The sequence below is a fragment of the Chiloscyllium plagiosum genome, chromosome 32 (genome assembly GCF_004010195.1).
Source record: "Chiloscyllium plagiosum isolate BGI_BamShark_2017 chromosome 32, ASM401019v2, whole genome shotgun sequence".
NCBI lineage: Eukaryota > Metazoa > Chordata > Chondrichthyes > Orectolobiformes > Hemiscylliidae > Chiloscyllium > Chiloscyllium plagiosum.
The window spans coordinates 32389086-32414357 of NC_057741.1; the positions used below are offsets into that span (position 1 = coordinate 32389086).

The 25272-nt window shown below is 41.3% G+C and overlaps 1 protein-coding gene across 4 annotated transcripts in view; it reads left to right on the plus strand.

Annotated features, from left to right (window-relative positions):
- The window catches only part of LOC122539489 (multimerin-1-like), a 64164-nt gene that overhangs the window by 20348 nt on the left and 18544 nt on the right, over positions 1-25272 (plus strand). For 3 of the 4 annotated variants that reach the window (XM_043674387.1, XM_043674389.1, XM_043674390.1), the window contains exons 3-6: positions 5111-5217; positions 14340-14435; positions 15495-15668; positions 20819-22885. In XM_043674387.1, coding sequence (XP_043530322.1) covers positions 5111-5217; positions 14340-14435; positions 15495-15668; positions 20819-22885 — 2444 coding nt within the window. The remainder of the gene's footprint in view (positions 1-5110; positions 5218-14339; positions 14436-15494; positions 15669-20818; positions 22886-25272) is intronic. The other variant, XM_043674388.1, reaches the window with a different exon arrangement.

A 25272-nucleotide genomic window follows, 5' to 3' on the forward strand; every position in this document is an offset into this window, starting at 1 on the left:
CCTGAAGGTGGAGAGGTAGGAGGCGGGAAGGGCATTTGATTCTGCATGGAGGTTGCACACCTGAACTCCATCACCTTCTCTCCTCACTGGATCTAGATTCAGAGTGGGAAGATCCTGGAGACAAAAAGAATATGGGCTGGCTGTCTCCTTGGGAGTGGGGAGGCCTCCATCAAAATAACTGAGTGCTTGACCAAGAGCATGGACCGAGGGTTAGGGGATTCTTGCTGATGGGAAACCCCCATCCTTGCTTTTGATCCTCCCAATCCCAACCCCATTCCCCTCCAAACCTGGAAACTCCAGCTCACCCCCTCATAAATAACTTCCTTTGCTCCTCAACCCTGGGATTTGGTATTGCTCTTCCAGTAGCAGCCACCATCTCTTACATGGCGCTGTTGAGCACTGAAATTGCCAGCCTCTGATTGGCCAGCAGCTCTTGGATAGCAGAACTTCTACCCCAATCAGATGGAAGATATGACAGAGTACTCAGAATTGTTTGATTAACAGAAAATCAGTCACCTCATCCTTCAAAGAGGCCTCAGTTGGAAGATTTTGTCTGTCATTCCAAGATAGAGTATGTGTGGTTTGGAGGGAAAAAGGTGTTCCTGTATCTGTTGCCCTTGTCCTCTGATGTGGCTTAGGTCATAGGAACCTTGATGAGTTACTGCAGTGTCACTTCCACATGGTACACATTGCTGCCACTGTGCATAAGTAGTGAAGCAAATGAATGCTTAAATTGATGGATTGCACACTGATCAAGTAGGCTGCTTTGTCCCGGATATGTTGAGCTCTGGAGAATTGTTTGAAACTGTATTCACTCTGGCAAATGAAGAATGTCCCATCACACTCCTGACTTGTACTTTGTAGACGTGGAGGATTGTTTTAGAGAATCAGGGATCAAATAATTTGACAAAGATCCCCACCTAACCTCACCTCTCAATGACTCACCATAAATCTCACCATTTGGTGTAGGATTAATCATACAGAGGAGGAAAATTGCAGGGCTAATTCTCCAGCTATGTAGAGTTGGCAGAATGCAGTTGAAGTAACATCATGACCAGTATAGTTGCCCTTAAGACCCCAGAGAAAAAATAAAGATGTTGAAGATATAGTGTCCCCAAAGACAATATGGAAATTGGTGGATAACACTCAGAGCTCTTCCTCAACCTGAGTGCAGGTGCCAATGTTGTAGACCTCATGAAGTAGAAATTCATCTGTTGGCTCATGGGTGAAATCAGAATGATACATAGAAATGAATAGACCCATGCTGCACCTGATATTAGAGTCATAAAACCCCACGGGTGTGGAAAGAGGCCATTTGGCTCAATGAGTCCGGACAGACCTCCAAAGAGCATTCTATCCAGAATCAGCCTCCTGCCGTAACGTTTTCCATGGCTGATCCACTTAGCCTGCACATTTTGGACTGTGAGAGGAAACCAGAGCACCCAGAGGAAACTCACACAGACATGGGGAGAATGTGCAAACTTCACGGAGACAATTGCCTGAGGCTGGAATCGAACTCAGTTCTCTAGTGCTACAAGGCAGCAATGCTAACCACTGAGCCATTATGCTGCCCATTATTAGAGGTTCTTTTTAAAATGCACCAGGAAACTGCAAAGGCACATTGGGTGCTCACTGACAAGCAGTTGAAAGCCAAGTCTTTAATGGGAAAGAGAAAGTGACAAGGAAGCACTTGGTCAGTGCTGGGGTGATGTTAATGTGAGAAGCTAGTGGTGGCAGTGATTGGTGGCAGGAGGAAGTGAAAGAGTGAATGTATTTGGAGATTGGGAGCAGCGAGATCAGTGCCATGGCAAATAGTGAAGTGTAATATGGTGAAGTGATGACCTGCTGCTCACTGTGGTGTGAATGCAGTGGATAAGATACTCCTTCACCTCTCAGCCCCACATTTAGTGAAATAGCCTTTTCTTTTGCCATAAACACACTTTACCTTTCTGCCGGAGAGTTTCAGGAATCCTTTATGGACCAGCATTCAGGCTGTATGTTAGAGCTGGATTTGCTGAATACAGCTGGCCTCACACTGTCTGTGTTGCCAGTGGCCCAGCATTTTATAGGACCGTTCAAACAGGACAAGATTTTGGATCAAGCACAATGCAGTAAACATCACATTTCTAATTTACAATGAGCACGTGCTCATTCCTATCTATCACACTGAAGGCTCAGGGCTCAGAACACAGTGTAATGCCATCAAAATTCTACACCCAGAGCTGGTACAGATACAGTGGGTCGAATGGCCTCCTTCTGCACTGTAAAATTCTCTGACTCTATTCTCCCATTGCTGAGGAACATGCGATGTTCCAAACCTCTTGCTGCAATGTGATAATGAATTACTTTCTAATTGCTGAGGTGGGGTGAGTATTTGTTCCCTCTCTAATCCTTGCAATTAAAAAGATCTCTCAGGCAATTTATCAAAATCAATTTTATTTCTATTTTGGGAGGATGTTCGCCTCCTCCCTTTGCCCCACTTTTAAGCCTGAGTAAATACCGTTTGCTGCTGTGGGATGGAGATCTGGGTAGTGTGGAGGGGGGAGGCTGGGGTGTGTTGACCTGCTGACTGACTTTTTAAATGCCTCCCTCATCACTGCTGAGGAGATCGGCTGGAGTGGGGTAAATTATCTCCCCTCCAATTTGACATTCATTTAATACCACCCTGATGGCAATGCTGTCATCAGACCCTGCTGTGTACTGAACCATATTGTCATTGCAGCTGCCTATTTGTTAAGCTCTGTGATGAAGATACTTGTTTTTCCTCATTTTCTTGCACAGTTTCTGACAGCTGGCTTCCGGATTTCCATTGCTGGCTCAAATGAGATGCTGAATTAAGCTCCCATTAGTCTTGCTCTATTCATAAGATTTGCTAGTGTTTGTAACCTTTCCAGTGTGAAAGGTGCATTAATTTGCCATGAAAGCACAAGCTAATTGCTCATAATCAAGTTCAGGTGAACACAAACTACCAATATAAAGAATAATGAGGGGAGGCACAGTGGTTCAGTTGTTAGCACTGCTGACGGTCAGTGCCAAAGACTGGGATTCAATTCCAGCTTTGGTTGACTGCCTGTGTGGAGCTTACATGATCTTCCTGTGTCTGCTCTGGTTTTCTCCTGCAGTCCAAAAATGTGCAGGTTAGGCGGATTGGCCATACTAAATTGCCCCTAGTGTCCAGGGATGTGCAGGCTAGGGGGACTAGCCATCAGAAATGCAGAGTTATAGCCAGGGTGTTTGGGTCTGGGTGGGTTTTTCTTTGGAGAGTTAGTATAGGCTGATTAGCCTGTCCACAAAACTGTAGGAATTCTATTATTAATTAACATGGAGAGCAAACACTTCTTGAAATTTGTTTAAACTAAGTTTAAGTTTCACTGCAGTTTATGACACAATTCACAGCAGTATGGAATCCACAACTACCTGATGAAGAAGCAGTTCTTAGAAAGCTGGTGCCTCTAAACTAACCTGTTGGACTATAACCTGTTGTGTGATTTTCAACTTTGTCCACCCCAGTCCAATACCAGCTGCTCCAAATCATGATTACCTTGATATAAATAGATATCAGACAGTTACAGAGAGTGGTGAACTCAGCCCAGACAATCACAATGGCCAACCTCCCATCTATAGAATCCATCTACCAGGCCCGCTGTCAAGGAAAAGCTGGCAGCATTCTTAAAGATCCATCCCACCCTGGCAACGTTTTTCTACAACCTCTACCATTGGGGAGAAGGTACAGAAGCCTGAACACACACACAGCAGCTGGTTTCGTAACAGTTTCTAACCTATTGTTGTTAGAATACTGAATGGGCTCACAAACATTTAACATTTGTCTGTACATGTGTTTTTGTTTTTGCCACTGTTTACCTATTATTTACCTATCTATGCTACTTAACTCTGTGATCTGCCTGTATTGCTCACAAGACAAAGCTTTTCACTGTGCCTCGTACACAGGACAATAAATTCAATTCAATTCAAATTCAATTCTACTAACAACAGGAGGTATCTGTGTTGTTGTGCTTTTTTATTCATTGTCAGCCTGTGGGCATCACAGGCTAATCCAACCATAGTTGCCCTTGAGAAGAGCGATGGTGAGCCAATGTCTCACAGGCCATTAGCACCAAGGCCTTCCCCCTCCCACTGAAGGATAACCCCTACCCTCCACAGCAATTCTTATCCCTTCCTTTTAGGGGCCTGAAGTGACTCAGGTGAGTCAATCCCACTCATCTTTGTTCCTCGACCTCCATTACTGCTCTGAACTACCCCTTATAGTGGCCACCATTCTCAGTGGACCTTAATCTTCATGAAATACCTGAGGTTTAAGATTGTTTAGACAGATTCCGGGAATATACTTTGATATTTTGTAATCAACCTGTTCGTAGATGTTACAACACACCTCTGGAGCAGGTGGGAATAGAACCTGCACCTCCTGACTCAGAGATAGGGGCATTACCACTGCATCTTCAGAGCCAAGGCATATACTTTTCTAGTCAAGAGTTTTATTCCAAACAGCACGTCACAAAACTCCAACAACCATTGTTTATTCTTTTCCCTATCTCTACAGTACATCAAGTGCTCACCCATTTATCAGTTAACTAATCTGCAATCATCATCTGTTGCCTATTTCCATTTGATCTCAGTTATCCCTCCCAAAACTTATTAGATGATTACAATCTTCACCTTTAAAGGCAATGATCCCTGGCACCAAGCAGTGGAGTGCTCCATCGGCATGAAATCCCATCAAGATACCTGGAAAAGGATAAGGCCATGAGTTGAGGGGATTGTCAAATGTAGGAGCCAATGTAAGTCAGAGACACTGGGATAAGAGATAAATGGGAACTGGTGTGAATAAAATCACACATGGACAGTTGAGTTTTGAATGTCCTCAGGTTTATTGTAGATTATATGAGGCTGCCCATAAATGTGTCAAATTGAAAGTAACAAAGACACGGACTAGTGGCCTATGCTTGATGATTGGATTCTATTCTGGTAAATTGTCAGCATATGGCATCTTCTTCATTACGTAAATTTGAAATAAAAGAGATTGCTTTGTTGAAGGAAATAGAAAATCAATGCTGTTGTCAGTATTAAATCCTCTGGATGTTTCTGCTCATAGATACCAGATCCTGAACCGCCCAACCTACAGAATGAGGCACAAGATAGTGACTTCATTGGAATGGAAGTGCTGTCCTGGCTATACAGGAGCTACCTGTCAACCTACAGGTCAGTGTAAAGTTTATGTATTTCAGTTCCTGACCCAGGCACATATTTAAGTCACATATTTAACTTTTGTCACTGACTCCTAATGACTCCTCTGTTTTGCTTTCCTATCCAACCTGAGCCTAATTTCTGACTGTTCTTTGATCTCAACCAGTCTTTAGTTCTGGTGTGCACATGATGCTTTGATCTTTGGGAAAAATGTAAACCTTGTGTAAAAAGATGGATTTTGAATTACTTAGAATTGTGCCCATAATTTGCAATTCCTCTCCATTCTCCAACTATGTTTCGCTATTCACTTGGCCCCCACTCCTCAAATCTTGTCACCTTCATCACGATTTTCAGGGCTTTTTTCTGATCTGTCTTTTGAGCATGCCTTCTTTCACATTCTTGCATATCCTTCACTTTTCTCTATGTCTTGCTTATGTGATGAAATCAATTTCCAGCATTCTGTGAGAATGCAACATTGAGAGGACAGACTCTTCCAAAAGTTGTTAGGTGCCAACATCCAATTCTGCTCTGCGATTGGGCAGGTATTATTACAAGTTTTTTAATAGCTCAGGAATCACTGAGAAGAAGTTCTGTGGATACAGTATATTTGGAGACCAAAACAGAGACTAAAGCGGATTTCACTTCACGAGTGCAGCAGTCAGATGTACTGCTGGGAAAGCAGCTGAAGTGAAGAGTCAAGAGCAGTTTTGTGAGGTTACAGCAGTTTCAGGAAGAAGTTCAGGAAATTAGTAGGTAGCTAAGAGCTGGAGTCAAAGCTCAAAGGAAGCCCTGGAGAACTGAAAAGGTGGAAAGGTCACTGGCTTTATGTGGGGAATGTCATGTAGGGCTCAGGAATTGCTTTTGAGCATTGATATTTCAGCGTAACTGGGGGGGCCGGTGCGGGGGGGTCGGGGAGGTGGCAGGACAGTGTTGGAAAACCTACACACAGTACTTGCTTCATACAATTGAGCAAAGTTAGAGCTCAAGGAAAACCTAGGGACATACCTAACTTTGTTAAGCTAGCTGTTAGTAAGAAGCTGGAGTTGAGCCTGTGAACAATTACTGAAGTGGAGCTTTGGAGTCAAGGAGAACATGAACTTAGGTCAGGAATGTGATTGACTAAAATAGAAACAATTGTCCATCAGGTCATTATGGGATAACTCTTGAGAGGCGGTTTCAAGGCCACATCAGTAAAAATAAACAATTGTGATCCTTTGTGAACTTTTGTGAGGTTTGGTGAGCAATCATGTCATTAATATCAGGGAGGAGTTGCTGAGAAATCTAAGGGATCTGTCTTGATTATATTTGCTATTTCATGTGTACTACAAGGTTTTCAATTACAATCTAATACTCATTTTTACTGCATGTTATTTCTGACAGTTAGAACCAAATTGCACATGTATCGTAGACTGTACTAACATCATATGGTTGTTACAACACAGGTACAGCAGGCCAAACCAAATCAGCACCCTGATTAGTGGATTCACAGCAAAGTAAAATTAAAACATTCAATGAGAAGTGGCAGATGGAGTTTAATTCAGATAAATGAGAGGCGCTGCATTTTAGGAAAGCAAACCTTAGCAGGACTTGTACACTTAATGGTAAGCAAAGAGACCTTGGAATGCAGGTTCATAGCTCCTTGAAAGTGGAGCCGCCGGTAGGTAGGATAGTGAAGAGGTTGTCTGGTATGCTTTCTTTTATTGGTCAGAGTATTGAATACAGGAGTTGGGAGGTCATGTTGTGGCTGTACAGGATATTGGTTAGGCCACTGTTGGAATATTGCATGCAATTCTGGTCTCCTTCCTATCGGAAAGATGTTGTGAAACTTGAAAGGGTTCAGAAAAGATTTACAAGGATTTTGCCGGGGTTGGAGGATTTGAGCAATAGCGAGAGGCTGAACAGGCTGGGACTGTTTTCCCTGGAGCGTCGGAGGTTGAGGGGTGACCTTATAGAGGTTTACAAAATTATGAGGGGCATGGATAGGATAAATAGGCAAAGTCTTTTCTCTGGGGTCGGGAAGTCCAGAACTAGAGGGCATAGGTTTAGAGTGAGAGGGGAAAGATATAAAAGAGACCTAAGGGACAACTTTTTCACACAGAGGGTGGTACGGGTATGGAATGATCTGCCAGAGGAAGTGGTGGAGGCTGATACAATTGCAACATTTAAGAGGCATCTGGATGGGTATATGAATAGGAAGGGTTTAGAGAGATGTGGGCCGGGTGCTGGCAGGTGGGACTAGATTGGATTGGGATATCTGGTCGGCATGGACGGGTTGGACCGAATGGTCTGTTTCCATGCTGTACATCTCTATGACTCTATGACTCTATGACCCTCAAAATTGCCGAACTGTTCCCAACCATATTCTGTAAATAATAGATGTCAGAAATCAACATTTGGACCGAATGGTCTGTTTCCATGCTGTACATCTCTATGACTCTATGACCCTCAAAATTGCCGAACTGTTCCCAACCATATTCTGTAAATAATAGATGTCAGAAATCAACATTTTTCTTAAACAAAAAAAAATTGACCATTTATTTTTAGCACAACATGGATAAACAGCAAAGCAATCTACTTAATATCTATGAACTAAGCCCCAGTTAGGTGCCAGACCTTCAGATATCCTTGAATAAAACAATGTATTCCAGACACATGGGATTGTAATAAAAACAGAAATTGCTGGAAAAACTCAAGTCTGGCCACATCTGTGGAGAAAAAGCAGAGTCAATGTTTCAGGTCCAGTCACCCTTCTTCAGATAGGGTTCCATCTTTCTTAAATTCCGAAGTCACCAACTCATAAACTTCCACAGAATGCAGGTGAATTTTACTTGTATCTTACAGATTGAGATTCTTTCCTCAAAATCTTCAGAAATTCTTCAGATGGGTGTAAAACTCGACAAGAGTAAAACTCAACTGCAACTTCAAATCCAGCAGGTTCCATGCACACAGCTGCTGCCCAAAACCCAGACCAAACCAATTCAAATGATAGTTTTTCTTTCTTTTGCAACATTCTCTGTGATTGACTGGCCAACACCATTCCATCCTTAATTGACCCATTCAACATCCAATCAGCTGCCAGTCCCCAAGCAACACATCTCACTGCCAAAATGTCTGTAGTATTCTCACGGCGGCGGCAACCAATCTGCAATTATCTCTCCAGGCCAGATCCCACAAACAAACATGAGTTTGTTTTGTCTCTCTTCTTTTCCATAATAAGCTGCCGCTCAATGTTCAAAGTTCAACTTCAACTCAGTTCCAAACTAAAAATGTGCAAAACAAAATGTCAATAATTAAGGCTCAATGTTATAAATTATCACTGTTCAATGACTATGAAAACTTGTGACATTATTCTCTTAACCTATTTTTCTAATCAAATGTTATTACCCTTCTTTGGAGTAGATGGGACTTGAAACCAGGCCTCCTGGTCCAGGAGAAGGGACACTACCACTGTTTCACAACAGATCCCCCCAAAATAATTAACCTGGAACTCACCTTTAGTCTACGTTTAAAAAATGGAGGTTGTTCCTAACCAGACGGTAACATTGTTTAGTGATCTCCTCTGGGGTTACAACAAAAAGTACCATATGATTGCCTTTAATGTGATTCATGGTATATGTCACAGGAAGTCAATGTGAGGATTTGGGGTGGCATGGTGGCTCAGTGGTAGCACTGCTGCCTCACAGCACCAGGGTCCCAGGTTTGATTCCAGCCTTGGGTGACTGTCTTTGTGGAGTTTGCACATTCTCCCTGTGTCTGTGTGGGTTTCCTCCCACAGTACAAAGATATGCAGGTTAGGTGAATTGGCCATGCTAAATTGCCCATAGTGTTAGGTGAATTAGTCAGAGGGAAATGGGTCTGGGTGGGCTACTCTTCAGAGGGTCGGTGTGGACTTGTTGGGCTGAAGGGCCTTTTTCCACACTGTAGGTAATCTAATTTAAATTATCATGGAATGTAACACTACAGCAAGGAACATAATTGGAATGTGCCTGGTCTTTGAAGGAGCTGAACAATTTGGTTCTCTCAATTATTTTTTTCTGTAAACTTTTCAACCAGTTCCTTCTAATTATCAAATCTGCTTCAACCCCCCACTCTTTCAGGCACTGCATTTTGAATCATGACATCAGATGTGAAAAGCAAAACATCTTTACACAAAATAACATCAAGGAACCAATTGTACATCTCACTCAGTCTGGTATTTTCACTGCCTTGGAGATTTTATCAGTGAAGTTGTTGTAACTAGGCAAACCATTGACTACATTTAGTTTAGTGTAGGTGTTTGTGAGTTCTGCTCCAGGGTTTGGGACAAAATAATTTTCTACCAACCTAAAATCTATGACAAATTGGTACAAGTTGCCATTCTTTTAAATGATTGTCATTTTTAGAGAAGATTTGAATCAAATGATGAGGAATTCTGCTTTATTCTTTCATGGGATGTGGGAGTTGCTCCCTATCACTAACTGCCCCTGAGCTAGCTAGCTAGACTATTTCATAGGGCAGTTAACGTTAACCACATTGTTGTGGGTCTGGAGTCATACGAATGCTAGAGTCGATAAGGATGACAGACCTCCTTCCCCAAAAGACATCAATGAACTAGATGAAGCCTTTTTTAAATAGCAATTGGTGATATTTTTATGATCACCATCACTAGCTTTCAATTCCAAATACTTATGAATTGAATTTCATAATCCCACCAACTGCTCTGGCAGGATTTGAACCCAGCTCCCAAGACGCTGAACCATAGCCTCTAGATTGTCAGCCTGGTGACATTACCACTACAGCACACCCTTGACACACTTCTCAATTCTGAGCTCTCCACTACAACCGTTCTATTAACCAGACTGCTTTCTTCAGAATCAATATTCCTCACCCTGACCCTTATCACTTCCCAACTCCGCACTGGAACCATAATCCATTATCTCCATCACCTCAGTATTTGACTACTTCTTCTAGCAGCCTTCTCACCTCAACTCTTCATTGTCTACAAACTGCAGAAAACACCATCTCTCTCTCAGGCCCAGCCTTGCACACTCGATATCCCAGTCCCTGCCAGCTCCTTCGATTTACCCTGCACTCCAATGGATCTCAATATTCCCATCCATGCTTTCAAATCTCTCAATAGCTACACCCCCATCTTGCCTCACTGATTCCCTCAAGCCTTACATGTTCTTATACACCAGCTCCAATGTTAGGCTACTCTTCAATCTTCCGATATTTACCATTGTCAGCCACTTGTCTAGCCACTGTATTTTTATCCTTTGGGGCTCACTCTCTACTTGCCCCCAATGCTTCTTTCTGAATGTCCTCTTGACTTCTGTCTGGAAGCTAATGTTTCCCTCATGCCTGCCACATACCCTTTGCATCTAACTTTAAAGTGAAGCACTTTAAGCCAACTGCGTGAACATGATGTGGTAGATTTGATCTTGAATTCAATGGAATGAAAATCAGGTGGGCTGTACAGAAAAAACCTGACATTTGTCCCACCAAATTAGTACCCAGGAAGTGAAGACAAAAAATCCAGCCTGAAGAACTGCTAGAGATATTGACAACTAAGCTCTACACGGTGCATTCCAACATTCTCCATCATTTAAGAGAAAACATAAATGGGTGAACAGACTTAGCACCAATTTATTGATCTCATACAATATATTATACAATACATGGTCAGACAATTATTTTGTCACCTATTACCTTACCATGTAATCTCAGGCCAAAACTTAGAGCTAAGCCTCAGGACTCAGTGATGGAGATAGGAAACATCAATTTCCAGAGGGATGGAATACAGTGAAGATTTTCATTTTACGAAACCCCTGCCTGGTCAGGAGATGGGTTTCCTATCCAATTATAATTGGCAGGTGGAGTCTTGTAACGACAAGGTCAGTGGCAAGAGTAACTGACTGCAGTACAATGTGAATAACTGTAAGGGCACCTCAACAAGAGGATGCCCCTCTCAACCACTTTTTAAAAAAAACGTTATTAGTTACAAAAGGAAAATTGGTCAGGCCCTTCCACAAAGCCGACTTCAGTTGAATCCAACTACCCTTGAAGGCACAGAAGGGTCTGCAGGCCTGCTTGGAGGACAGCCCCCACTCCATCCTGCCATAGGTGCCTACTTGCAGCTGCCCCTGTTACATCAGGAAAGTGGAGGCTGGCTGGAAAGTTCCAGTCACTCATGCTTTACAATGTTCATAATGAGCCTAATTCCCTGCCCACGCCCTGGGGGTCACTTCTGTGCACCCTGCGTTTGAATCCTCCAAAATGTCTGACATTGGGAGCAACATCCTACAGCTGATAGGCTGCCTGATGAGCACTTCAGAGCATCCGTATCTGTACACCTTTTGAGGCAGGGAGTTGGCAGCCCAAAACAATTCAGTCTGTGACTTCAGTTTGCAAACAACTCCCTTAAGAATGAGAAAGCGAAGTGCATGATGTGAGAAAGAAAAAGGGAGTGAGAACAGATTTACTAACCTCTAAGACCTCTAAGGTTTCCTCCAGGCCATTTGTGTACTTATTGTCATCCACACTTTCACTGCAGCCTGATATTCCATCTCTAATTGCTTTGCCAAAACAGCTCCACAGATAATGACAAATACAGACCATCAAGATCAAGACTTCAGTCTGTTCCCATTAAATTGTTAATAAGATCAGTAAATTTTCAGACATGATAACCAGTCATGCTAACATCCCCTATTTTACCCGTTCTGCATTTTATTCTTGCTTATATTTTTAAATGTACTTTTCCCTTTCCACCTCTCTCAACTCTTCCAGTGTCAATTACTGATCCCAAGAGATTTTTGTTCTTCATCTTCAACTATTATTAAATTCTTGTACTGATCCCAGAGGATCAGGGGTTCTCTTAGGGTTCTCTGGAGGTTGAGGAGAAAGTGAGGTCTGCAGATGCTGGAGATCAAAGTTGAAACTTTATTGCTGGAACAGCACAGCAGGTCAGGCAGCATCCAGGGAACAGGAGATTCGACGTTTCGGGCACAGACCCTTCTTCAGGAATGAGCAGAGAGTGTACTACCTTTTATCTTCTCCTGCTGAACACTCTCTGCTGAATCTCCTGTTCCCTGGATGCTGCCTGACCTGCTGTGCTGTTCCAGCAATAAAGTTTCAACTTCTCTGGAGGTTGTCTTTTTACAGCAATATCAGGTACTTTCCTAAATGCTCTGAGAGGTACCTCAGACTTCAACTCTGATAAATCATAAAATGCAGTTTGAGTTATTTCATTTGCTGATGGGGGATTATTATATTGGGGTTCTGGCATGAGCAAGCTGCACTGGAAGGTTGGAAATCGTTTACCAAAAGTACAAGGATTGCAAAGTCTTGAGGCCACATGAGAAGTCTGGATTCTAAAGATGGGTTCCACTTCAATAATTAGAAGACTCACCTGCCAACCTGCTTTGAGTAAAACAGCCTTTGGATGTTCTATATTACCAGATATTTTTGAAAATTTAGCCTTGGTGCCCCTGCATTTCCTTACAACATCTACACACCCAATCCCTCATCTTGCTTCTTTTCTTTGGATAGGTAAAAGCTTTAGAGAATCCCTACATTGTGGAAGCAGACCATTCAGCCCATCGATTCCACATCACCCTTCCAAAAAATAACCCATCAAGACCCTATCGCTGCATTTTCCATGGTCAGTTCACCTAACCTGCACATCTGTGGACTGTGGGAGAAACCGGAGTACTTGGAAGAAACCCACACAGACACACAGAGAATGTCCACACAGACAGTCACCTGACGTTGGAATTGAGTCTGGTTCCTGGTGCTGTGAGGTAACAAGGTAACCACTGTGCGACTCAACGAGAATAGCACTGCAGGTATCCTTACATGCCAATGTCTGCAGTGGTTGAAGAGGGTATTTCACCATCACTTTCTCCATAGCATTTAGGGATGACCAATAAATGTTGCACGATGGTTAGCACCAGTGCTTCACAGCACCAGTGACTCAGCTTTGATTCCAGCCTCAAACGACTGTCTATGTGGAGTTTGCATATTCTTCCAATGTCTGTGTGGGTTTCCTCTCAGTCCAAAAATGTGCAGGTGAGATGGATTGGCCATGGAAAATTGTCGATAATGTCCAGAGATGTGTAGGTTAGGTGGATTGGCTATGGAAATACAAGGATAGGGTAAGAGGGCCAAATGGCCTGCTTCCACTCTATAAGGATTCTATGAAATGCTGGCCTAGCCAGAGCTTCTAATGTATGAATAAAATAAAAATCTTGCAGAAACTCCCAAAGGAATGTTGTCAAAGTTACAGTTTCCTCACGGAAATTATGAATGTTTTTGAAGTGATCCAGGTTACTACTTAAGTGAAGCCTTTAGAATTAAAAGCCCTTCCTGCCCACCTGGAGAACCTACTTTGAATATTTGGGCTGAATGTATTCAAACAGTCTTTGTCATTTCCAATGTAAATTGTCAGAGTCAAAGGAATATCTCTGTAGCTAAATTTTCCCTTCCGACATTAGCCCCAGATTGGGCACACTTCCAGCGCAAGATTAGGCCACTGAATATTCGTCAGGTTTACTTATCTAATTTGAGTACACTTTATTCATTGGACTATGCCACAATCCAATACAACAGGCAACAGCCGTTCATTTCTAGTTTGGTGTTTCCTGTTTAAATGACAGCCATTAGTTGCTAAAGTCAAGCTGTCGAACACCAGCTGCAATTTTTGATGACTTCCTTGTGCTAATAGACCCTCATCCTTTGTTTCACATGTTGCCAAATCTCGGTGTACCCATCCTTGATATTACCAAATGATCTTCTGCATCCACCTACATATTCAAAGTGCCATGTTTTTGATCCTTGAAAAAATATTTTAAAACTACAAAACAAAATTGAAAGCTACCCAACATTTTTCAATGCCTGCATGCATTATCTCCTGGATTGGTTGTTGCAGTGTTCGGGAGGTCGATTTTCAATTCCTTTGGATGTCCGCATAATCCTGGAGACTTGCCAATGCCAACTGTATAGCAATAAATGTGGTCAGGGTGAAGGAGAAGGATGCTTGCTCCAGACTTTGCATTCTTGCAGCATTTGTGAATGATTCGTAGGATATTTGTGCTTCCTCCACAAAGCAATGTTGTTTTGTGATTGTTATGAGAAGTTCCAAACTGCTGTGTTATTCATAGACCAACATTTAAGGAGACAAGCGGAAGAGAATCAAGCTGAGAGTCAGATAACTGGAGCTGGTGTGCCCCAGGATCCTCAACAACCTCATGATCCAGGTCTGGAAAACACTGCATTATCTTTTTATCTTGAGACCGAATAATTAAATGGGGTTATTTGAACACGTGTCATGGAGAAAGACCTTTTTGCATAAACAAACCTCTTGTTACATTTATTCACTTCCAGAGCTTTAACCACACATGCTATACATTGATAAGGTAGTCAGGGGTATTTTAATTGGGGTGTTTAAGATGATTAAAGAAGTTGACCAGGTAGATAGAGGAAATGTTTTATTTATTGAAACACATTCCACTGTGCTGTTCATGTACATAATCCCACAAAAACAGACCCCACATTTTGTTTTGACTTGACAGAAGTATAGTTCTGAGTTTCAAACTGTCTGTCACCTTACAAAATCTGATGTTGAAAATCCAAAATCAAACACAACTCAGTAAATAAATATTATTTTCTCATTGCATCTTTCTCTAGTCCACCATTCGTGTTTATCTTCTGTGGATGCTTTGAGATTGTCTTTGCCTGCCCAGAATTCCACTCCTATGTTGAAATGTTGGAGTTGGGGGCTGAAAAGATAATATATTTTGATAAATGGTTTTAAAAAATCAATAAAAATAATTAAATCATCTGATAACAGGGACTCCTTCAATCCATCACAACTGGGCACTAGGAGAATGTCACTGAATTAAAAAGTTAACCAGCTGCTTCCAACTCCTGAGTCCCTTCCAGTGTAATTGTGATTGACAGTCAGCCCCTGATTCAGGAAACCTCAGGGAATACTTCACCTTAGAGTGTCTTGACAGTCAAATCAAGTGCATTAGTAACGTTAGGGAAGATATCTGTACTTTATTAAGGGCTATGTTCAAAATGTAGATTCCACATTGCAGGTGTAATAGTTTTTTTTCATGTGGAAGGCACAAAGCTGAGAAAGAGCTCTTGATCAAGAAGAAGTTTATATTTTTGATACAGTAAACATAGTGCCTCACAGAGGGGGTAATCCTCCTCCTGCTGCTGTTTGTATAATTAGATATCATCCTTGAAATGCGTATGTGGTCTTAGCCCAATGAATTGTAATGGTTATGGCTCATTTTGATGTTTTAAAGCATTAACAGCAAAATTCAGTGACAAGCTGTATAATCAGGAAATTAAGCTGGGCATACTGCGAAGGAAAGTGGAAAACATATCTGCCAACATGAATGATGTACGGAGTGTGCTGTACTCTCTGGAGGGAAAGATAAATGAAGATCAAGGGAAAAATCTGCAGTCAACCTCAAAAGGTATGGCGAATGCTTCTAGCCTGCAACCTCTTAAATTGGGCAGAGTATGGAACAGGGCAGCAAGATAGTTGACTGTTAACTGCCCTCTGAAATAGGCCAGCAAGCCCACTCCATTCAAGGATAGTTAGGAACGGGAAATAAAAGCTGGCCTTGCCAATGATGCCCACATCCTATGAATGATTAGTGAAAACAAGAATCATATCAAGCTCATTGACATGGTCCTCAGGATACTCAGAATAGATCAAGTCGGCTCTATCATTATCTGTAACACTGCCAATTGGGGTTGCACAGTCAGACTTCAGATTCTGACAATGTGGATTTCAGATTTCTTCAAACTTTTAGCTAAGCTGCTCAGTATGAACTGTGACTCAATTGCACCTCAGGATTAGAGTTCAAGCCCCAGGCCCATGACTTCAACACAAAGATGTGGCTGGATGTTCCAGTGAAATGCTACATCATGGTGGTGCTGTCATTCAGATGAGATGACTGATGCCCTGTCTGCTAGCATTCAGCTGGATTTAAAAGACCACCTGCCTCCAGTGGAGGTGTTGACACATGTGTCTTGGTCAATATTAATCCTTCACTCAACATTCCCAGAGAAACTAGGCACAATTACTTTTCTGCTTGTGGGAGCTTGCATTGCACCAATTGGCTGTCGTTTTTGCTATAATACAACAAATAACCCATCAAAAGTACTTCATTGGCTGCAAAGTACTTTTAGACATCTTGAGGCTCTGTAAGTGGTTCTATCATTTTTTTTATTTTTGGGGGCAGCACAGTAGCTCAAGTGGTTAGCACTGCTGCCTCACAATGTCAGAGACCCAGGTTCAATCACCAGCGTCAGGCGACTGTCTGTGTGGAGTTTGCACATTCTTCCTGGTCTCTGTGGGTTTCCTCCAGGTGCTCCGGTTTCCTCCCATTGCCCAAAGATGTGCAGGTTAGGTGGTTTGGCCGTGCTAAATTGCCCGTAGTGTTCAGGGGTGTATTGGTCAGGGGTAAATGTGGAGAAATAGTGAGAGGAATGGGTTTGAGTGGGTTATTCTTTGGAAGGTTGGTATGGTCTTATTGGGCCGAAGAGTCTCTTTCCATACTGCATGGATTCTATGATTCTATGACTGTGCTTTTCAAATGACAAAGCCCATACTGTGCTGGGTTTTACCTCCTCAAGACCAGTTTAGATGAACTGTCACCATTCACTTGTCCATTCTTTCAAACCTCTTCCCCATATCCACTACTAGGGTGTACATCCCCAAATAAACGTGAAATATAAGTCATTCAATGAATCAAATCCAATGACAAAATTAAGCCAAGCACAACTATATACAGAAGAAAATCTCCCATCAATCACAAGGTGATCCCCAGAGAATATCATTGTCTTGAATTGTTAAACAGCTGGTTCTAGCTTCCATTTTCCGTTCCCATAGGTTTCGTATTTGGTTCATTCTAGTAAATATTTCTTTGTCACATTACCCTGAACATCCAAAGCAAACACGCTTGCAACTCCATGGCAGATATTGGAACTGTTTTTAAGAATTTCATTCCCATCCCATTTTCTCTATTTCTATCTAATTTCCTCAGTGCACTGATCACCAGTGTGAAAATAACTTAACTAGTGGTGATTAAAAATAGAATCTCTCAGCCTTGGCAACCACCTCTAACCCTGCAATCCATCCCCATTACACCCTTTTTCAGAAGCCATCGGTAGTGTAAAGAAGTATCTATTGCTCACCAATGTAAGATTTTGGAGTTTACTTCAATTGTAAGACTCAAGTCAATTATCATTGTAAACTGAATTTGAGATCCAATCTAAAAATTTCCTAGTCTTGATTAGTTAGTTACAAGACTCAATGTAGGTCCAAATATGTCTTCACAAGTTCAGAGAATGTACTACTTTTATCATTGCAAGTACAAAATGAATAAAACTTCATAAAGCAGTGGTTTTCAGTTGATCCACTTAATGACATCAGATTATGATTCTGTCTGACTGGGCACACATCTTGGGTTCTCTCCTGTTTACTGAAACCTTCCTTCTGTCTTCAGGTCTTCCTCTCTTGTACATCTAACCATTAAGAATCACCACTTATTAACCTTTGCTAGCCATTACTCCTGTAAATGATTAAAGACTTTGGAACACTAAATGGCTTAGTATTGTATGGACAGTCAATCTTGGATTAGCTAGCTAGTGTCTGCCCAATTCCTGATCGACTTCTTTAAAAGTAATGATCAACTTAGTGACAAATTCCCTCCTACATCATCGTAAGTCCTTTGACATGCCAATTACTTTGTAAGATCATTCTTTTTGGAATGGCTTGTCTCCAAGCTTATCAATTCCTCAGATCTTTATCAAAACAAGATGCATCAATAGAACACAATGTCACCTCCCAGTGAGTAATTACCACCTCACATGTCTCAACATATATATTTATGTATTCGTCAAGATCTATAAATATCATTTAATTAGAAAAGTCCATGTGTGACTACAAAACTGGTGATGCCAAAAACAGATTAAAGCTAAAAAAAACAATATGAATGCACATATTCTGTTACATATTTTAAGTTTCAAAACTAAACCAATTTGCTTTTAAAATAGCCGTGTCTTTGAGTAAAAAACCTTCTATTCCTATTTTCATAGTTTGCATTAGCTTAAGCCTTAAAACCAAACATTTAAAAAAAAACAATGACCTTACCTTTGATCTGGGCTACACAGCTTTCTTCTTTTACAGAGAGTGTATTACACATAGCAACAATTAGATAAAGTGTAATTTAGTTCCTCACTTGCTTAATCAAGTCAAAATGATTAATTATTTAAAAAAACAAATCCAATTCCAAACTAAGGAGTAAATGCAATTAAAATGGCCACTGGACACATTCAGTTCTTGATTTTCTTATTGTTTTTGAGGTAATACTGTTAGAGCTTTGTTGTGAATCTTTTGGTATGATTGAGGAAATTTATCATCATGACCATTTACCCTCACCCCAGCCACTCCCATCTGTTTCAAGAATAACCCAAAACTCTCCAAAATGAGCTGGTGAGTTTTTCTTCCTCATCCTGTGTCCTGTTTTGACATGCCTACCCTGACAGCAGACAAATAGGTTGTAAATTTTACAGTGGGCTGCAATATTGATGTATACAACTGTCAGTTTTATTAACCTCATGTGGCACTGTTAACTCATTCTTTCTTTTAAGATGCAGTGCACTTAGCTCAGCTGGCCCACACTGCGAATGTATTTTGTCCATCCCCGCAGATTCCTTGAGTCCCTGTGCAATCAATGGAAATTGACTGCGCTTTGCAGCTGCAAAAGGTCAAAGGTCTTTTGTTAAATTATGTATCGGGCTCAGTCTGGTCCCAGTACAATTGAGTCCACAGCACCAAGCCTAAATTGCCTTGTTTCATAGTCAGATATATTTGTCACCCAGGGCTCTAAACGGGCTGGACTATCAAAAGACTTTGAACAGGAAATTGTTGTCTAAGGTTTTCATTGTTTAGTGAATTCCAAAGATAAGAAACTGCTTAAATCATTTGCTTTTAAAGGCGTGCAACACTGTGTCATAGAGCTTTCTCCCTTTTTGTCGAATATGTGCTCTATCAGAATCTATTGGTTCATGAATGTGCTGCATGGAAATTGTAAAATACGAAATCAAATCTATTTCATCTTCTCGAAACACAATCCCATCCAAGGTGACCTGAGATACATTGGAATAAACACACAAGGAGTATTGTCTGTGGGGGAAAGGAGACAAAGTAATCAAGGCAGTTGTGGAAGATGGAAAGAAGGTGGAAAATGTATTGAGGAAACAGGTTCACAACAGGAACAAGCAAAGAAAATTAAAGAGAGTGATACATAAGGTCATTATCAGACAATAAAGAGAAACAGAATTTTTTCAAGCAATAATAAAAAAAGGTAAAACAAGTCTGAGAACAAATGTTAGTAACTGGGAGAGTTTTCAAAAGTGACAGGAAATGGCAAGATGGTGACACTTTGAGATTGTGCCTGTTCAGATCCAATAAAACAGTACAATACTATTTAATGAGAATTACTGGAAGAAATGGAAGGGTTTTTTGTTAGCATGCCCTAAGTATATGTTAGTCCTTAAGGATTTGGTGGGCATAATGCAAGAATCATCTGATGTGGCAGATAAATTTCTGAATTTTGAATCAAATCCTACAATATGTAAAAATTGCAATGATTGAGAAAATGACATATGCAAGACAATAGATTTCCATAGTTATAATATTCCATTTTCTATTTGAATTTGATAAACCAGTTCCCCACAGAAAGAACTTGGCAACTGTATTACTTTTAAATACTCAGTTTTAAAGCAATGCACATTCACAATTTTTAAAAAAATAAACATGAAGGCAGCAGAAGGTTAAAGCATTAATTTCTTCAAGAATGAAGAAATAGCCAATGTTGTAACTTAGTACACAGGAAACTATGACACAATGACCTAGATAGCCTGTTTTAGTAATGTTAGTTGAAGTATAGATATAAGTCAGAAACCAAGAAAAGTTCCCTTCCTTTCAGATAGTGCCATGTACCTCCCCCTGAGTTTATTATCTCAGCCAAAAGACAGCACCCATGACAACGTAGCACTCCTTCAGCACTCTGTTGAAGTGTAGATCAAGATTATGTGCTCAACTCTCAAATATTCTTCTCAATCCCATTAACCTCTGACTTACAGGTAATCATGCTTCCACTCAACAATGGTTATTATCAATATTCTACCAAGGAATTATACATAAGGTATAAGATTAGATCAGTTGAGTAATAGCAATGGTGCTACATCCTTGAGAATACCTAAGACAAGGTCCCAAAATTGTAATTTACTCCTTGAATTAAAAATGGGACAGTGTGTGTGCTTTTCTATAATGGTAAAATCTGAATGGATGATTTCTAAAGATCCAATTCCATTCAACAGATTATTAAATATTTGGGGCAGGGGAGAAATGAAGCATCATCTTTACTGACAAGGAAGATCTTCCCATTTGAAATTATGCCTTATGTTGGTGAGAGACAATTTGCATAATTAAGTGGATTGGCCTTTCTTGCTTGCAAATTGACACACAGTCACCATGTTACTAATGTTCCCCCAATTATTTGTTGGGGAGGAATCAGTTCTTTAAATTGATTTAATTTCTTTGTTTCAGCAACAAAATCAAAAGGGATTCAGGAGCTGATAAAAGACCTGGTGATGCAACAAATTCAGTTGTTTCAAGACAACACGCAGGACATTGTAACTCAGCTTTACAAAACCATTTCAGGTTTAACTGAGGAACTTCAAAGCACCAAAGATGCAATCAATCAGTTAAACAGCACCATTTTATCACTATCTGAGAATTCTCAGTCCAGAACATTGAAGCAAAATTATACAGCTGTTCTTGAATTCCAAGAGATCAGGGAGGAAATGAAAGTGCTTAGAACTGATATAGCAGCAGCTTGTAATGGCACATCTCAGGAAATGAATGAAAAGGTGAAGTCGCTTCAAGCAGAATTGAAAAAAGAAAGCAATAGAATTGATGCTTTCTATGAAACCATGAACCATACATTTTCACAGGTAATGGAAACTCAGGACAGGCTGGACTCCAATCAGATATTCCCAGATGCCACCGTTTCTGAGGAGGAAGGAGGCCAGTGGAAGGAGAGCTTCCAAAAGAATTTGCTGAATATCACCAAAAATGTCAACATTCAGGGCCACATGATATCCCAACTGTATGCTGAAGTAAATGTGCACAGGTTACAGCTCTTCAACTTAACACATTTAGTTGGTGACAAGCAGGAAATGGTGATTGGAACATGCCAAGAGATGGTTGAAGAATGCAAGAGCAATACAGACCAGTTGGACCAAATGGAGAATAAACTGCATAACTTAAATAATACATTCACTGATATTTTCACCTCATTAGAAGACTTCTTGGCCTCAATGAACGAGAGAATCAGCATTTTGTCATATGATGTGGAAATCCTTCAATCCGTGAATGAAGGACACGTGCCAGTGGATGAAACAGGCACCGCTGGCTATGGTTTTGCGGCCGCTGGCCCTGTCCATGGTGCTGCTAACCGCGCCTTCCCTGACCGTAGCGACGCTGTCCGCGGTGCTGAACTCGCCTCCTTCATTGAGCGTTTCAACAATCTCAGTGTGACCGTGAACAGCTTGGTTGCATCTATCAAAGATGCAGGAGATGGTTCACCGCTCGGAAACCAAAACCAAGCTGGAGATGAGTCACTCACCAATTTCCTAGCTGAATGCCGTCTTGAAATTGAGGATGGTTTGAATGATACAATGACAGTCATTAATGATGCTGTTGATTCCATGAGAGATGGTTATTACATCCTGAAAAATAATGTCACAGAACTACAGGAATATGTTTTGGAATTGTATCACAAGAATATTGAAAAGCAGAGTGATGTTTTGAGTGTGATTCCACAATTAACTCAGTTAAATGCATCTTTTAAGGCAATGCTGGATGACTTGGTGAGACACCAGTTTGCATTGGAAACGATAGGTGGCCTTCAGGATCTGAAGGAAAGTGAGATAAGCGTACTTCCAAATCTAATGATGATGTCTCAGTTGTTGAATAGAACCGTGGCTACAATTGAAGATCACCAACAGATGATTCACCATCTGGAAGAAGCTGTCCTTCATTCCCCTCCAGAACCTAAAGACTATGAACCACGAATTCTAGCACTTGAATCACAACTGAACTCTCTAATGGGGAGGTTGAAATCATCAACCAAACGTAAAGCACCCAAAAGAACACAAGGCGAAGTCCAGCCTGCACCTCCTAAATATCAGGTGTTGAGTCACAAAGTGACAGGATTACAGTCCAAATGGGTTAACTTGAACAAGAGGCTCTCCCAAGTGGAAGAGGTGACTGGAAAAACCTGGGGACTTTGTCAGAATTTGTCTCTGTTGATAGCTCATGTCAATACCAGTATTTCAAAGGCTGCAGTGCCAGTAGTAAAGCCAAACATCACAGCTCTTCAGGAGGAACTGAGAGACTTCATGCAATCTATCAGTGAAGCCACTGTGGGCATGTTTTTCACTAATATTACAGTTTATATGGATAGGAGCATTTCTAATGTTGTCAGGAATTTTACAAAGTTCCAGAAGCAAATTAAGCAGTTATATAGGAGACCAAGAATCAGTAACAAAGCCAATATTACAACCAACACAGGGAGAAGCCAACGAAATGCTGACAAGGACACCTTTCCAGGTAACTACTATATATTTCAAATGTTATTCTTTCCTTTAGGTCACTATTGGTGCTTTTGCACTTACTCAGCTACAGACAAGAGACACAGAACATTTTGTAATAAAACAAAACAAAGAGCTGACAATCTGAAACACAATCTGAAATTTCTGGAGAAACTCAACAGAATCAAGCAGTATCAGTGGATATTGGTGAAAGCAGAATAAAATTTTCAAGTCCAATGACCATTCTTAATAAGTCATTGGACCCAAAATGATAGATTAGATTCCCCGCAATGTGGAAACAGGCCATTTGTCCCCACCAACCCTCTGAAGAATAACCCAACTAGACCCATTTTGCTCTGACCAATGCATCTGACACTATGGGCAATTTAGCATGGCCAATCCACCTGACTGGCACACCTTTGATTTGTCAGAGGAAACCCACAGGGCGAATGTGCAAACTCCACACAATTACCCGAGGCTGGAATCAAACCCAGGTCCCTGGCACTGAGAGACTGCTAACCACTGTGCCACTGTACCACCACAGGTGAATGTGATAACCACGACACTACAGAAACGAGCTCCGCAACTCTGTTAAATCTGCTTTCTCTCTATAAGATCTGCGGACATTCTGCAGAATTTCTATTTTTGTTACAGATCATCCTGTGACTGAAATTCAGATTATTGTATTAACTGATTAGTTGGCACGGTGGCTCACAATGCCAGGGACCCAGATTCGATCCCTGCCTTGGGTGACTATCTATGTGGAGTTTGCACATTCTCCCCATGTCTGCGTGAGTGTCCTCTGGGTGCTCTGGTTTCCTCCCACAATCCAAAGATGTGCAGGTTAGGTGAATTGCCCATGCTAAATTGCCCATAGTGTTCAGGGATGTGTAGATTAGGTAGATTGGTCAGGGGTAAATGCTGAGTAGTAGGAGAATGGGTCTGGGTGGGTTACACCTTGGAGGTTCAGCGTGGACACGTTGGGCCAAAAGGCCTGTTTCCACACTGTAGTAAGTCTAATTCTAATTCTAGTTAAAATACACAGGAAATATGTATGACACAGGATATTTATCACAGCAGTAACGTTGCAAAAACTGGTAATTTACAGAGAAAAGGTGATATGGCAGAATATTGTGATCTTAAAATTAGAGAAGGGGCATTCAGAGTTGATGTCAAGAAGCATGTCCTCACACAAAGGCTTTTGGAAAACTGGTACCATCCACAAAGTGCGGTCACAGCTGCAGATTATTGAAAGTGTCAAAACTGAGATTCTTTTAGCCAAGGGCATTAATGGTAATGGTGCCAATACCAGTAGATGGTTATAAGATGCTGATTAGCCAAGATTTAGCTGAATGGCAAAGCAGAGGAGGTGAATGGCATCCAACTATTTCCAGTTGTAGTTGCTCTTGTGGGAACATGATATTTTAAAACCATCATGACCCAATTATGTATTCTTCCCATTTTTAAAATTAATCTGGATAGAAATGTAATGATATCAATTTTCAAATGCTTAAAATGCGCTTAAATGACAAATTTAGAGGTAGGAAATTGCATGCTCAATTTGCCCGCATGCTGGATGTTCATTGCTGAATTTGGCATCCCCTACTTTAGGCAGCAAGTGCCTGAAATATGCACACCTTCCTTTGCAATATTGAAGTGAAACCCTTGCTCTGATTTCCAAATATGTTTGTATAATTGGTTAAAAGTATCCAGATTTTGCATTGCCAAAGCTCCAATTATATTTTTAGCTCTGACTATGGCCTGACCAATCATTCCTTGTTCAAAGTTTGTGAGAAGATTTGTAGCTCGGGTGCTCTGTGTTGTGATTCTGTTCGCCGAGCTGGGAATTTGTGTTGCAGACGTTTCGTCCCCTGTCTAGGTGACATCCTCAGTGCTTGGGAGCCTCCCGTGAAGCGCTTCTGTGATGTTTCCTCCAGCATTTATAGTGGTTTGTTTCTGCCGCTTCCCGTTGTCAGTTCCAGCTGTCCGTTGCAGTGGTCGGTATATTGGGTCCAGGTCGATGTGCTTATTGATCGAATCTGTGGATGAGTGCCAAGCCTCTAGGAATTCCCTGGCTGTTCTCTGTTTGGCTTGTTCTATAATAGTAGTGTTTTCCCAGTCGAACTCATGTTGCTTGTCATCTGAGTGTGTGGCTACTAAGGATAGCTGGTCGTGTCATTTCATGGCTAGTTGGTGTTCATGGATGTGGATCGTTGGCTGTCTTCCTGTTTGTCCAAGTAGTGTTTTGTGCAGTCCTTACATGGGATTTTGTACACTACATTGGTTTTGCTCATGCTGGGTATCGGGTCTTTCGTCCTGGTGAGTTGTTGTCTGAGAGTGGCTGTTGGTTTGTGTGCTGTTATGAGTCCTAGTGGTCACAGTAGTCTGGCTGTCAGTTCAGAAATG